Raw genomic sequence first — 14,346 nt, forward strand, 5'->3', positions numbered from 1 at the left:
TCAGTGAGGACTTTTGCCTTCCATTCCTGTTGGACTCCAAAAGTATCTCCTGCATCCAGGGTTGGGATAATGGGGTCCCGATGAAGGGTTATGCTAGATGAGGGCTCTGGGCTGGTGGCAGGCTGGGAAGTTCAGAGGGCAGCCCTTGGCACGAGGATTGAGCCAGCGGTGCATGTGGATACCTGGGCCTGCCTGATTTTCAGAGCAGTTCATTAATGCGGGTGCAGCCCTGGAGAGAGGCCCTGCGGCCTCTGGGTCCTTCCAGGACCACGTTTCCTTCCTGTCACTGCTTTCTCCCTGTGTCTTTCAGGAGAAAGTGGTGTTGAGCAGAGGAACCTCGGCAGTTTAAATGGTGTGGTCAGCAAATGTTTAATTGCAACATGGATAGACAAATCAACACCTCAGAGCACCAGAGCTTTAAAATTTAACCACAGCGTCTGTCCTGGAGAAGAAGTGTGAAGGTGAGAAATGGTGTTCAGCGAAAGCTATATTCATGGATTCTTAATTGTCCCTCCCTCATTTCTGAAGAAATAAGTGTTGAGAGATAGTTTTATTGTTTCCTTACTTAGGAGCCATCTTAAGTCAGCTCATGCTGACATTTGGCCTTTTGTTTGCACCGACTGACTTCAGCCTCAGTCTTAGCCAACCCCCTCTTTCCATCCTACTATTTCTAGGTCACGGCTTTGTCCCCCCTTCCTGAGGTCTGTTGCTAATTAGAATTGGGCCTAGGCTGTGGGGGTCATGGGGAAGGTGGGGAATAGTTTTGCCAAACTTTTCTACTTGGAATAAGGACTCTTGTTCCCCTCTAGGGGATACCTAGTCAGAAACATCAGACTGAGAGCCATACCCCAGGCCTTTTCTGGACCCTGTTCACCCCCTGAACCCCTCTCCCCAGATGCTTTGTAGCAAAACCAGAAACCCTGTCTCCTTTCTCGCTAAGCCGTCTCTGTGCTGTCTGTGTGCTCCTGGGACCCCTGAGAATGGCTCCTAAGACCACAGAAGGCCGGTTCTGTGCTGAGACTTCTAAGGAGGACAGATTTTGTGCCAGGTGCCAGTGGCTCTCGCCTGTAATCCTAGCTACTCAGGAGGCTGAGATCTTGAGGATCGTGGTTCAAAGCCAGCCAGGGCAGAAAAGTCTCCATGAGATTCGTATTCCCAATTAACCACCCTGAAACTGGGAGTGGTGCTGTGGCTCAAGTGGTAGAGCCCTAGCCTTGAGCACAAAGAGGCTCAGAGACAGTGCGCGGGCCCTGAGTTCAAGCCCCACAACTGACTCCCCCCCCCCCAAAAAAAAGACACATTTTAGATTTAGTTGCCTTAGCTTTTTCTACAAAGTTATGGTTCGGGTAGTTGCTACCTCTTCAGTAATTGTTGTCTACCTGCTTCCTCATATTTGGGAAATTTCCTATTTTCCCCAGACTAGTCTCATCCTTTCGGATCCTGTGCATGTGTCACTTCCTCCAGGAAGTCCTACCAGGTCTTCTCAGAGCCTGCATGCCCAGGCTCTCTCCCCACTTAGCTGTGTAAGATGGCTGTGCAGGTAGCTCATTGCATCTTTGTAAACTTCGGGCATCTCTGACCTTCTGCCCCCATCCTCCCCTGCAGGGCTGTCCTGAGTTCTGATTCTGAAAGCTGGCTGGAGCTGTATTGTGTGGACAGATGAGGAGGGGGCAGGTCGGGTCATTTCCTTGTGCTAGGGTGGGTGTTTGGAGTGTCTTTGTTTGCCTTGTGTGTTAAAGTATTCCTGCCCCCTTTTTTCATGGAAGGTCTCTTCACGGGCCATGCTGGATGGTGCACTCACAAGTAACCTTCCTGTTCATCTCTCCTGGTGGAGAGTAGCTAGGGGCCTAAATGGGTTTGTCAGGGGCTCTGGAGGACCCTAGCATGGTCCTATTCCTTAGGCTTATGTCATTAGATGGACTTTCAGTGAGGCCCTTGTGTGGCTGGTGTGTTCTTGGGGCTGCAGGGCGGACTCTGGCCCCTCTCTTGGCAGTGTTTAGGGAGAAAAGGAAAGCCAAAGGAAAGATAGCTGGGCTCCTGAGGGTCATGGGAAGAAGAATAAGACTTAATGATTAGTGCCCTTTAACCTAGGAAGCTTTAGTGGTCAGAAAGAACCCACCACCTCCACATCAGTCTGAATTTCCAACAACAACAACAACAACAAACTCCAACACTTTATTTTAGGCCCAAAGAGAAATAACACTCATACTACCTTTCAATCAAGTGGATAAGAGAAAACAACAAACCACAAAATAGGTCAAATGAGGAGTAGCATTGTTCTACTCATGTGTAAATGATCATGGAAGATGTCTTGGTTGGCTGCATCTTTTCCTTCACTCACTCAGCTGGCAGAGCAGAGCTGACCCCTTGGCAATCCAGTAGTCGCTGGGGCGGTTGGATGGTAAGAGGACTGTCACCACGAAGTTAGTGGAATGACCTAATGAAGGATGCAGGGTAGAGAAGGAGTTCTTTAAGAATAACCTTTTGGTGCAGAGAAACAGGTATTAAGAGTTAAGAGGGCTGGGGATATGGCCTAGTGGCAAGAGTGCCTGCCTCATATACATGAGGCCCTGGGTTCGATTCCCCAGCACCACATATACAGAAAATGGCCAGAAGTGGCGCTGTGGCTCAAGTGGCAGAGTGCTAGCCTTGAGCAAAAAGAAGCCAGGGACAGTGCTCAGGCCCTGAGTCCAAGCCCCAGGACTGGCCAAAAAAAAAAAAAAAAAAAAAGAGTTAAGACATCTGGCTTCTAGACCTGGCTGCCTCAAGATATGTTGGGTACACAGTCTTCTTTTGGTTTCAGCTTGATTACTTAATTTATTTAGTGCCAGTCTAAGGGCACTAACTTTATAATATCAATCTACATTCAGTATTAGAACACATACAATTTATAAATTAGCTCTCAAACTCCCTTACTGCATGCAGAGTGATTTGGCTTTTGTTTGTTTGTTCTGTTGGTTGTGGAACTTGAACTCAGGGCTGTCCCTGAGCCTCTTTGTGCTCAAGGCTAGTGCTCTACCACTTGAGCCACAGGACCACTTCCAATTTTTGAGTGGGGCCTTTATTGCCCAGGCTGGCTTTGAACCATGATCCTCAAATCTCAGCCTCCTTTCTGGGTAGCTAGGGTTACAGGTGTGAGCCACCAGCACCCAGTGTGATGCGGCTTTGATTGGTGTTTCTCTTGGTCATTATATGTACTAATCCTAAGACCCCCTCACCTGTGGTGGACAGTGTTCCTGCGCGGGCCCCTGTTTTATAGAGTGGGGAGTGGTAAAGACTTGGTCTTGGTTCGTAATTTAGTCGTGGTTCAAAATGCAATACAGGCAACATTGGATTCATCTGTCCTGGCAGTGCATCTTCTATGACCATGTCATCATCATCCCATCGAGAAGCATCCATGAACATCCCGTGAACAAGAACACCATCCTCAGGAGTAGGCAGCTGAAAGATATGCAGGGGAGGAGAGAGGAAGAAGAGCAGGCCATTGTCTATGTCCCATATCCTCCCCAGTGAATTCTAAAGCCACTGAAGTGGCAGGTCTTATAGGTTAGAAAGGGGCATCCCAAGGTGCTGCAAGAGGAAATAACCTGCTTCTCAGTTGGGCACCAGATCTCAGACTTTTCACACTCCACAAGGATGCCTAAAAGAGCAGACCCTGGAAACTCCTCCAGGGGCTTCAGACTATCTGATATCATGAAGTACTGACTTTCTCCTTTCTACTGAGCAGAGTATGGGATGAGAGGGTTGGGATTATCATCCACTGTGTGTAGCCAGGTCTTTCGTCCTGTGATCAGATGTCTCCATGACACACCCATGTCATCCTTCCTCTAATACTTGAATTTGGCCAATTTGGGCCTGAAACTTTGGAGAACCACAGAAGCATGCCTCTGCAGAGGGTTCAGCACTGGGTGGGGGATGTACATGTAATGCACGTTACAGTGAAAAGGTTATTTATGGCTTGTCTCTGTCTTTTGGTATCCTGACCTTTCAGTGTCTTATGTACAGCATAGTGGGGTGGCCTTCCTGTTTTGGGGGCTGCTATACATGCTTGTGTAAGTTTGTCTGAAAAATCACCTTGGCACTTACTTGCCAAGCCAGCATTTTAGTAACTGGTACAAAGGGGGGCAAATATGATGACAGTAGACCTGCCTGTTTGTAACAGAAAGGAAGTGGTCTAAACAAATACCCTGCTGTCAATTGCAGGCATTTACTAAGTGGGCTGGGAGTTGGCCAGCAAGACAACCCGAGGGACTAAGGATGGGGAGGGTGCGGGGGCAGAGGCTCTGGTGGCACTTGTAAACTTCCTTCAGTTGTTTCTTGTGATAGAAAGAGTGTGCAATGCACAGAGGAGGACCAGCATCTTGGAAGGCTTTGCTGAGGGCTTTCACGTGATACGTGATGTCTGTTTTGCCTTCCTGCTGCCTTAGTGATTTTTTTACTTTTTTCTTTTGTTGCCAGTCCTGGGGCTTGGACTCAGGGCCTGAGCACTGTCCCTGGCTTCTTTTTGCTCAAGACTAGCACTCTGCCACTTGAGCTACAGCACCACTTCTGGCCATTTTCTGTATATGTGGTGCTGGGGAATTGAACTCAGGGCTTCATGTATACGAGGCAACACTCTTGCCACTAGACCATATCCCCAGCTTGCCTTAGTGATTTTTGACACGAACCTGGGACATCCTTTTAGCCAAAAAGAAAAAAAAGTTCCAAAAAATGAGAAGACCATCTGTAAGTCTGTTTCTTCCTTACTCAGAAAAGATTTTGATGTGAAAACAATTTTTTTAAAGACATGTGGGGGCATGGATATTGTAGCATTTCATAGAGCAAGTGAGGAATAGAGGATCGATCTAATTTTTGTTTTGCAAATCAAAGTGAAGATTAGATCTGAGTTGGGTGGATACTGATAGAATTGCCAGTAGCAGCCTTATATGCAAATACTGTGAATGTTTATGGAAAGCTTAATAAAAGCCACTCACTCCAACTACAGTAATTGGTTAGTAAGTACTTTCTTGGAAAAAGCCACGTGGGCCTGGTCTTTGATTTTAAGGCACAGGAGGTGTGGAGGAAGGCCTGGAAACAGAAGCTCCCTTTCCCCATCGTGTCTTGGCACAGCTGAGTAGTTCAATCTGAGCTGAGTAGCTCCGGCTGACAATGGCAGATTTCAGTCCTGCATGCAGAGTACAATATACACCAGGGGATCTTATAAAAATAATGATATCTTGGACCACCCAGAGATTTTAATGTCATCAAAGTATGTCCTGGCATTGGGAGTTTTAAAGAGCTTATCAGGTGATTCTAACAAGGTTAAGAATCACTCCTAGTTTGGAGCAGCAGTTCTCTAACTTTTATGGGCTAAAGACTCCATTTAGGATTTGCTAAAATCTAAACTTTTGAGCCAGGTGTGGTGGGGCACACCTGTGACCCCAGATACTCAGGAGGTAGAGGTTGGAGGACTGAGGCCCAAGATTGATTGTGTAGAAAGCATGAGACTCTAGCTGTAAAAATAAAGCCAAAAGGGCTGGGAGTGTGGCTCAAGCAAAAGAGCATTTGTCTAGAGTGTGAGGCCTGAATTCAAGCCCCAGCACCATCAGAAAGCCTGTCCCTGGACCCTAGCTCAGAATTTCTGATTTAGAAGTCTGGAATGAAGCATGGGGATTTGCATTACTGACACTGTTAGTGCGGAGATGGCTGAGAACCAGTGTATGAGTCTGGGAATATGGCCTAGTGGTAGAGCGCTTGCCTAGCATGCAGGAAGCCCTGGGTTTGATTCCTCAGCACCACATAAACAGAAAAGGCCAGAAGTGGCACTGTGGCTCAGTGATAGAGTGCTAGCCTTGAGCAAAAAGAAGCCAGGGACAGTGCTCAGGCCTTGAGTTCAAGCCACAGGACTGGCAAAAACAAACAAACAAACCCTAGTATATAGTGGAGTAAACCATTTCGACTGATTTCATAGAATGCTGCTATTTGTTATCAACTGTGGCCACTGTTGGAGAACATAGAATATCAGGGTATCAGCTCTGCTAGGAGGCCAGGAGTAGATGAATAGGCAGATTTAGTTCATAGTAATATTAGCTCTTCACTATTTGTATACAGTGTGTATGTGGGCCACAGGACATGCTCCATTCCATTTCTACTGTCCCCCATTGAGGTGGGTGTCATTAGCCCCACTTTACAGATGAAAACACTGAAGTGCAGACCTGTTAGCAATTGTTGTGGTACATATAACTGTCAAGGAGGGAGAGAGTCACTTAGGCTTTCTTGACTCTGAAACTCTTATTTTTATCTTCTTCTTCTTCTTCTTTTTTTTTTTTGCCAGTCCTGGGCCTTGGACTCAGGGCCTGAGCACTGTCCCTGGCTTCTTTTTGCTCAAGGCTAGCACTCTACCACTTGAGCCACAGTGCCACTTCTGGCTTTTTCTGTTTCTGTGGTGCTGAGGAATTGAACCCAGGGCTTCGTGCATGCCAGGCAAGTGCTTTACCACTAAGCCACATTCCCAGCTGAAACGCCTGTTTTTAATATCTTGCTACATTGACACTGTATGATGACAAAAGTAACTATAAGCCAGGCAATGGTGGCTCACACCTGTAATCTTAGCTACTCAGGAGGCTGAGATCTGAGGATTGCAGCTTAAAGCCAGCCTGGCCAGGAAAGGCCATGAGATTCCTATCTCCAATTAATCATCAAAAAGCTGAAAGTAGAAGTGTGGCTCAGGTGGCTGAGTACTATCCTTGAACACAAAAGCTCAAGGACAGTGCCCAGGTCCTGAGTTCAAGCCCCATAACAGGCTTGTGTGCTCTCTCTCTCTCTCTCTCTCTCTCTCTCTCACACACACACACACACACACACTCAGTATAAATATCTTCAAGAAGTAAAAGAGTATTGCTCAGAAAAATATTTCTATAAATGTAGGCAGTCCCTGCTAATCGCAGCACTAAGTGGGGAGCTTGTCTTGGCTTTATGATTACCACTGTGCCCTTCCTGTTCCTGAAAACAGGAAGAGACAGGGAGGGAGGCAAGGGAGACTGGCTGCACTCTGCAATGGCAGCTTCTTTGTCTTAAGAGTCACGTGGACAGTACCTCTAGGTCCATGGGTAATTCCTCTCCAAACTGCACCATCTTGGCAGCCTCTATTACTGCAGCTTGATCCCGGTAGGTGGGAATCAAGTTATACTGGAAACTCAGCTCATCTATTGGCAAATTGTATTTCCGAGCATGGTTTTGAAGAGTTCCTGAAAACATGAAAACAAAAAGCCTTGGTCCTTTGAACAGTAAATTCACCCCCTCCCCCCCAAATCAGGCTGCTGTAGCATTAGAGAGCCTCCAACAAAGAACAGTCTCCATTGAGCTACTAGAGAACTGAAGTCTGCAGGTGGTGCTGGGAGGGGAGGACTCGAGGAACACCGATTCTGGCCATAGTTGGGAAGAAGAGAAAGAGGGCCACGTCTCAAGTGTATTTCCCTTCCCTGAAGGAGACAAACCAGTGAGTTTGTTTCAGGGGAAAAATCTGTTGGAGGTTGGGGTTTTTACCCAACTTGGCTTATAAGGGCTATTTATTAAGTATTAAGAGGCAAATAAAGGGCTTGGATAATTAGTATTTAGCAGCTCTAAAGTCTAGCCCACTTTGGGCTCTCTAGTCAGGTTCCCCAACGGACAAGCCATTAGCAGCTATGCTATTTCCCCAGTTTCGAGAGACCCTGAGTAACAAATCACCACCTTTTCTGTGGGATTTTCCTAGGGACAGAGCTGGTACCTGTTAGAAATCCTTGAGGAAAGAAGAAACCTGAGATCCAAAAGGACTTCGGCTGTCCTCTCTTGAGCCACAACTGGAGGAGAAATGTTATTTTATCAAGCACTTTATTTGAGGTGGAGTTTGCCATCTGAATCAAAGTCATGTTTAGGAGGGTGGGATCTAAACTAGTCTGGACTCAGTCACCATCCCCATTTTACCACCTGCCCATTTCCTCTCCCCGTCCACCACCTGGACTGCAAAACCAGAGTCTGGTTAGTACAGGGCAGGAGGCGGGCAGAGCAAAAAGACACAGGTGGTATGTGGACCCATGCTGCTTTGCTTCTATACTGTATAATAGAGTCCATGCATTAAAGTTAAAATCCCAAGAATGGCCTGGAATTAAAGTGGAATGTGGGACTAGAAACCTATGGAAAACCATATCATAATCAGTATAAGACTTTTAAAGGGATTGCATTCTGGAAGTTTCTGGGTATTTATTTATTTCTGGACTTAGTCCCTGAAAGGTTATTAGATAGAGTTCCCTAGGAACCTTAGAGCCAACCATCTTTTTTTTTTTTTTTTTTTTTTGCCAGTCCTGGGCCTTGGACTCAGGGCCTGAGCACTGTTCCTGGCTTCTTTTTGCTCAAGGCTAGCACTCTGCCACTTGAGCCACAGCGCCACTTCTGGCCGTTTTCTATATATGTGGTGCTGAGGAATCAAACCCAGGGCTTCATGTATACAAGGCAAGCACTCTTGCCACTAGGCCATATTCCCAGCCCCTAGAGCCAACCATAAGGTTAGATTAGTCAAACCTCATAGAAATGAAGTTTCTTACATCCAGAAATGCAGTTCTCAGAATAAGATCTTTGACCCATGATCCCAGTGGTTTCAAGGATGGGTAGGCTGAGTTGGACCACAGAGAAGGGACCTGGTTGTTGAGGAAACTGTTATAAACCTTTTCCATTTCTTCAGACATCACCACAAGCCCAGCAATGGCCTTGTCTAGTGTTTGTAGAGAAATCTGAAAGAAAGAAAGAGATCGGTGGCCTTTCCAGATATAATTCACAATTGCAGATGATGCTCATGAAGGAAGGGCCCGCACGCTGGGCTCCAGCCTCTCTTGCTACGGTGTGCTTTGCTAGACCCTGCAGTATTTCACACTTTTTAACAACACATGACCTTCTCTGTTATTGACACTAATGGGATGCAATGAGAAATGACACACGCAACTTCCGGATTGCATTTTTCAAAGGAAACTCTTCTTCTGGGGCTTCTCTTTTCCCTTTCCCATTGGTTGGAAAAAAGAATAATTGGAATAGTGATACTAGATGCAAAGATGGAAGTATCTGTTGGGGCTGGAACAGCCAACTTGATGAGCTGTGTCCCCTAGATAGGACTTCCTCTAGCTCCGAGGGGAGGGTAATGTGTATAGCTATCCTATTTTGGTTAGTATTGAGATGTTTATAACACAAGCTTCCTTTGTACCCTAATCCATTCAAGGCAGAAGTGGAGAAGTTCTGTCCTAGCCAGGCAGCCTGTTGGTTCCTACCAGGGCAGATTTATAGTCTTAAAGTGAGGACTTCACATATTCAACTGATTCACTGCTCACTTAGCTAACAAATCTAGGATTGCCAGCCAAACTGCACACCTGTAGGCTTTGCTTTTCCAACAGGTGACAGACATGGCCTTTGGCTTTAGAAAGATCTACCTCAGTTTCCCATGAGTGTAATCCCTACATCTTGGTTCTGGGCCAGGTATTTAGTTCTCTGTTTAGCAGTGACACATTTACTCTTATGCTCAATATTTAATCTATAGCAGTCTTTGTTTTTCTGTTAATAAATTGGTGGACAGAGTAAGTAGGAAGGTGTTTTTTTTTTTCCCTATCCTTAAGGCAAGGAAAATCCAGAGTCAGCATCTGGGAGCGCAGGACAAAAACCAAAGCAGTTGCTTACTCATTTCCGTTGCATTGAAATCATCTGGGGAGTTACACAGACTATAGAGGAATTTGATGCAGGTATTTTGTGGCCCACATTTTGAGAAGTATTAATTTCCACAGTCTTGGACAGATGTTACAATTAAAGGCAAAAGACAGACAGAAGGAACCGTCTCGAGCCCTGGCTCACTCTCAATGGCATAGGTCACTGATCAATTTTTAGTGAGTTATGGTAATTCTGGATGTAAGTTATGACAATGAGGAGACTGAGGATTTGTAATATCACATAATCCCTTAGTGACTATTAAAAAATGAAATGCGAACTTGTTAAAGGAGATAAATTCAATCTTAGATGAATCTAAGAGTTGGCAGTATACCTAAGTGGAAAATCTGAAATGATAGGAATGGAAAATTCTAGCATACTCATATTATTATACTGTTTTTCTACAGGATTTGATAGCAATGAAGAAGTTAAGCTCTCATACATGTATTAACTTCAGCAGGTTGTTAAACCGGTCCACTTCTTGGCCAAGAACGGTGGTCAAGGAGTCCAGGCGTCCTTGAGGATCCTTGACAAAAAGGCTTTCAACAGCGCCCTCCATCTGCAGCACCTCTGAAATACACATAGCTCACTCTGCATTTGGGTTTAACCTTAACATTTCCCTCCCCTGCAAGCCAGTTTCCCTTCTTATTTAATGTGAATACACAGAGCTTAAGTGTGACATTCTTTCTATGATTAGAAATATTAGACATTCTATTATTAGAGCTTTTTGGTGATTTACCTGTGTTTATATGGAAGCAACCACAGAAATGAAGCCGAAATTCATATGTATAAAGGAGGTGTGTGTGTGTGTGTGTGTGTGTGTGTGTGTGTGTGTGTGTGTGTGTGTGTACACTAAACCAACATTTCATTTCTTCCCACTGTTACTGTCATCTTAATCCCGGTCTTTGGCTCTGGAACATAGGTGGATAGGTGCTTGATTACTTACATGAGCTAAAGAGAGACGGGCCATGCAAATATAAAAGGACATAGCCTAGAGAAAGAGCAGCCTGTTTTCATTCCTTCTGTGACTGGGGAAATAAGGGGAAGAAAATGAGAGGGAAAAAGATGATGTGGAAGATCAGTGCAACTTAGTGATATCTATAAATATGAGACAGGGATTTGGATAAAGCTGTCTCCACAGTGGATGAGCAGGAGAACCGAAGAGCTGGAGAAGATGCACCTGGCTTTGGCTGAATGGGAAGCAGAGCCCTGAAGATCTCAATGGCAGGTGGCAGTAAGGTAAGACAAGGAGCATTCCAGAAGCTGGAGGGCCTAGGAGCCCTGAGTTTTCTCTTCTACCCAAATATTACTGGCATGAACACCTTGCTCATTGCTGAAGACCAGCATTGTGTCTAGGACAGGAGGGTGTGGGAGACTGAAAGTTGAGAGAGACAGTGTTTATCCCAAGTTACTGAGGATTGTTTTGCATGATTTATGAAATTGGATTTAAATGGGATGGAAAACTGATCTCTCCTTTCTCTATACAATCCACTCAATGGTGGGTTAAGAATCACATGAACTATAAAAAAAGGAAGAAAATGCATTTTCCTTGCATATCCGAGGAAAGTGTGAGTAAATTAGTGGTTCCAAAATGCATGTGTCAAATTCTTAACTACTTGAGTGGTTATGAAGTGTAGGTTAGTTCAGTCTCTAGGGTCCACAGAGCTTCCATAATATATGCCTTTGTCTTTCCCTTTCCCGTTCTCCTCAGGACCAATTCTAAACCCTTGGTCTCTTTCTGGAGCCAGTTGCATTCCTGTCCCTCAGTCTCGGCAGATGAAGCTACCTCAGTTCACAGTAAAAGTATAAACATTATGAAGCTTGGAGGAAAAGCTTCTGAGGGTCAATGGGACTCTAGGAAGCAAGTGCACTCTCCTGCAGCCCTCGGTTCATCTATGCCTGTCTTTTCTCCAGCTAATCATCTTAATTTATAGACTCAATCTTGCTTAGAATCAACTTAATCAATTAGAAATCTGTTAGAAATTGCTCCCTAAAATAAGTTACTCAGGATTTGCTTTAATATCAATGGAACTTTCTACCCAAGTAGACATTATTTGAGGGATGCTTTCTCAGACGCAACTAAAGCTAGATCGTTCTGAGGTCACATAGTGCCTGTTTTACTCAGAGTCTGGAGAGTATCTGCAGGATTTATCCAGTTATCTTTAAATCTGCCTTAATTTTCTTTATACTAATATGACATTTCTCGCAACCATGAACAATATATCTTCAAAGGTACATCTATGGCTAATCTAAGAAAAGTGTGAGAGTAGGTCTATTATGATTATTCAGGAAAATTCCTTATTAGAAAACAAGGTTAAAGTAGTCTAGCTGTGGGGCTGGGGATATGGCCTAGTGGCAAGAGCGCTTGCCTCGTATACATGAAGCTCTCGGTTCGATTCCCCAGCACCACATATACAGAAAATGGCCAGAAGTGGCGTTGCAGCTCAAGTGGTAGAGTGCTAGCCTTGAGCAAAAAGAAGCCAGGGACAGTGCTCAGGCCCTGAGTCCAAGGCCCAGGACTGGCAAAAAAACAAACAAACAAACAAACAAACAAAAAAAAGTAGTCTAGCTGTTTCTCTGGAATAGGGAAAAACAGTGAAATGGTTTCTAGAGCATGACTGGCCAATAGAACCCAGAAAGTCTTAAGTGATAGGAAATGTTCTTTGCCTGCGCTGATCAATAAGGTGGCACTTGAAATGTGGATAGTGTGCAGGGGAATTTTATTTTATTTTTATTATTTTTGGAACTAAAATGTACATTTATTAGCACATATTATATGACAGGAATTTATTTAATTGATTTTAAGTAGGTCCATGTGGCTACTGGCTACTGTCTTGGACAGCACAGGTCTAGAGACTTTAGAATCATGAAGCCAAGTGGAACTCAGAAAAAATCTGGTTGAAGTTAGGTAGGTCAGAAACCAAGTGGCTCCTACTGCTTGTGGGAGTTGGAGTGTTAAGTGCTGTCGGCTTCAGTTCTATGAGCAGAGGAGGTCATGTCACAAGAACTTGTTAAGGAAAAGTTGATGTAATAAACAGGTTTGAACATCTTTCAATCACTTAGTTCTCTGACTTATTCCTTTAATTCCCATTACCTACAGATGCCAAAAATTATTCATTACCTGGAACTCTAGACTGGATAGAAGCCACAAGTTCTTGGACAATTTCATCATTGCTTTTTCCCTCTCCACCAGAAGATGATCTTGGCTGGATCTCCAGTACAGTATTGATCAAAGTGTTGGTCTCTTTATACTAAGACAGAGACAGTGAACACTTAAAAAGTCTTAGAAAGTCATTTGTAGCAGCATAGTTTTCATATTGAAATGAGAAGAGTTTTTTTTTTAATAAAAGGGCATTTAAACTGCTATTAAACCTTTGTGTAACATGAGACAAACATGTTCAGCATGGGGAAAGGACAGGACAAACAGGATTGTGTCTTCACACCCTTACGCTTTGGTGCTTAGGTGGATAATGGAAATGCAAGAGGCTGGTGCAGGGAAAACTCATGGTATTTGGATCCTACAAAGAATTCAGAGGCAACAGGACAAATTGGAACTACTGTGAAGTGTGTGGTGGAACAGTGGTTTGTTTTTCCTGGGGATATAGCCCTCGGAGCTAGTGAGGTGATGATTGATGTTTTGAGTTCATCTACATGACATAAATACGTATATTAACTTGAAAGATCACAAACCTGGAAAACAAGGTTGGCATTTTCATGCATTCCAAAAATCTCTGGGTCATCTATCAAAGGCAGATTTTCAATGTAGTCCTTAAACTCTTGTAGACTGTCAGCCAGGGGTGCAAAGTAGATGCCTGTTATAGCAACACAGAAGACAAATGTTTCAAATGGGCCTCCAGATTTGGCACTTCTCTGTCTTGTTTAGCTGGTGGCTGCCTCAAGTAGAAAAGGTACTTGCTTTTCCTAAGCCTTCTTACTTGCATTGCTGTGTCTAGTTTTGTTCCCTTTTCTTGAGGTTTTAAGCATCAGATTAGTGTCCTAAGCTTTTAGGATGTCTCCCCCAGGAGGTTTAAGGATTCTGAGAATCCAGCGGCACATGGAAGAAAGGTGCATCTCCTAAAAAGGCTCCAAATTGATGCTCATTTAGAGACTGATTTTTTTTTCATGTTGAAGTTTGCTTACTTTGATGAATAATAATCCTTTCCAAATTCTTCAAACCAAAAGCTACATTTGCAGTATATTAAAATCCATGCTCACTCAATTTTGCCTAATGGTGAAAGGTGAATCTAGTTTCTTGCAATTCAATGGTGGGAGCTTTGGTGAACTTATTCTATACTAATCACACCATCCCCTCCCTGGGAATCAACATTCAGGTCCATTCATTTGCTCTATGACCCGTAATGGGCTGTCACCAATTTATAAATTTGGTTTTAATTTAATTTGCTATAAAGAAAGCTTTTTTAAATCCAAAATGTACTAGGATACAGCTTTAAAACATATTTAGACACAATACAACCAACATTAATAAAAAATAACATTTGGATAATATGTAGCTTTGCTATCCAACCAGCATTGTAGGTGTCAAGCGTGGGGTGGGGATTCCATTGTGAAGAATGGTCACAGAGGTCAATCCAGATGGAAAACTGAAAGATGCCACCAATGGCTTCTTGGGAGATGTCTTTCTCA

The 14,346-nt window shown here is 44.1% G+C and overlaps 1 protein-coding gene across 1 annotated transcript in view; it reads right to left on the reverse strand.

The window, feature by feature from the left end:
• Positions 1-2,333: 2,333 nt before the first annotated feature.
• The window catches only part of Dnah6 (dynein axonemal heavy chain 6), a 164,161-nt gene continuing 152,148 nt past the window's right edge, over positions 2,334-14,346 (reverse strand). The window contains exons 69-76 of the mRNA XM_048353555.1: positions 13,393-13,514; positions 12,824-12,953; positions 10,145-10,272; positions 8,562-8,747; positions 7,748-7,820; positions 7,075-7,226; positions 3,219-3,441; positions 2,334-2,437 (exon numbers count right to left, since the gene is read on the reverse strand). Of these exons, the coding sequence (XP_048209512.1) occupies positions 2,334-2,437; positions 3,219-3,441; positions 7,075-7,226; positions 7,748-7,820; positions 8,562-8,747; positions 10,145-10,272; positions 12,824-12,953; positions 13,393-13,514 (1,118 nt within the window). The remainder of the gene's footprint in view (positions 2,438-3,218; positions 3,442-7,074; positions 7,227-7,747; positions 7,821-8,561; positions 8,748-10,144; positions 10,273-12,823; positions 12,954-13,392; positions 13,515-14,346) is intronic.

This window comes from Perognathus longimembris, chromosome 8 (assembly GCF_023159225.1).
Source record: "Perognathus longimembris pacificus isolate PPM17 chromosome 8, ASM2315922v1, whole genome shotgun sequence".
NCBI lineage: Eukaryota > Metazoa > Chordata > Mammalia > Rodentia > Heteromyidae > Perognathus > Perognathus longimembris.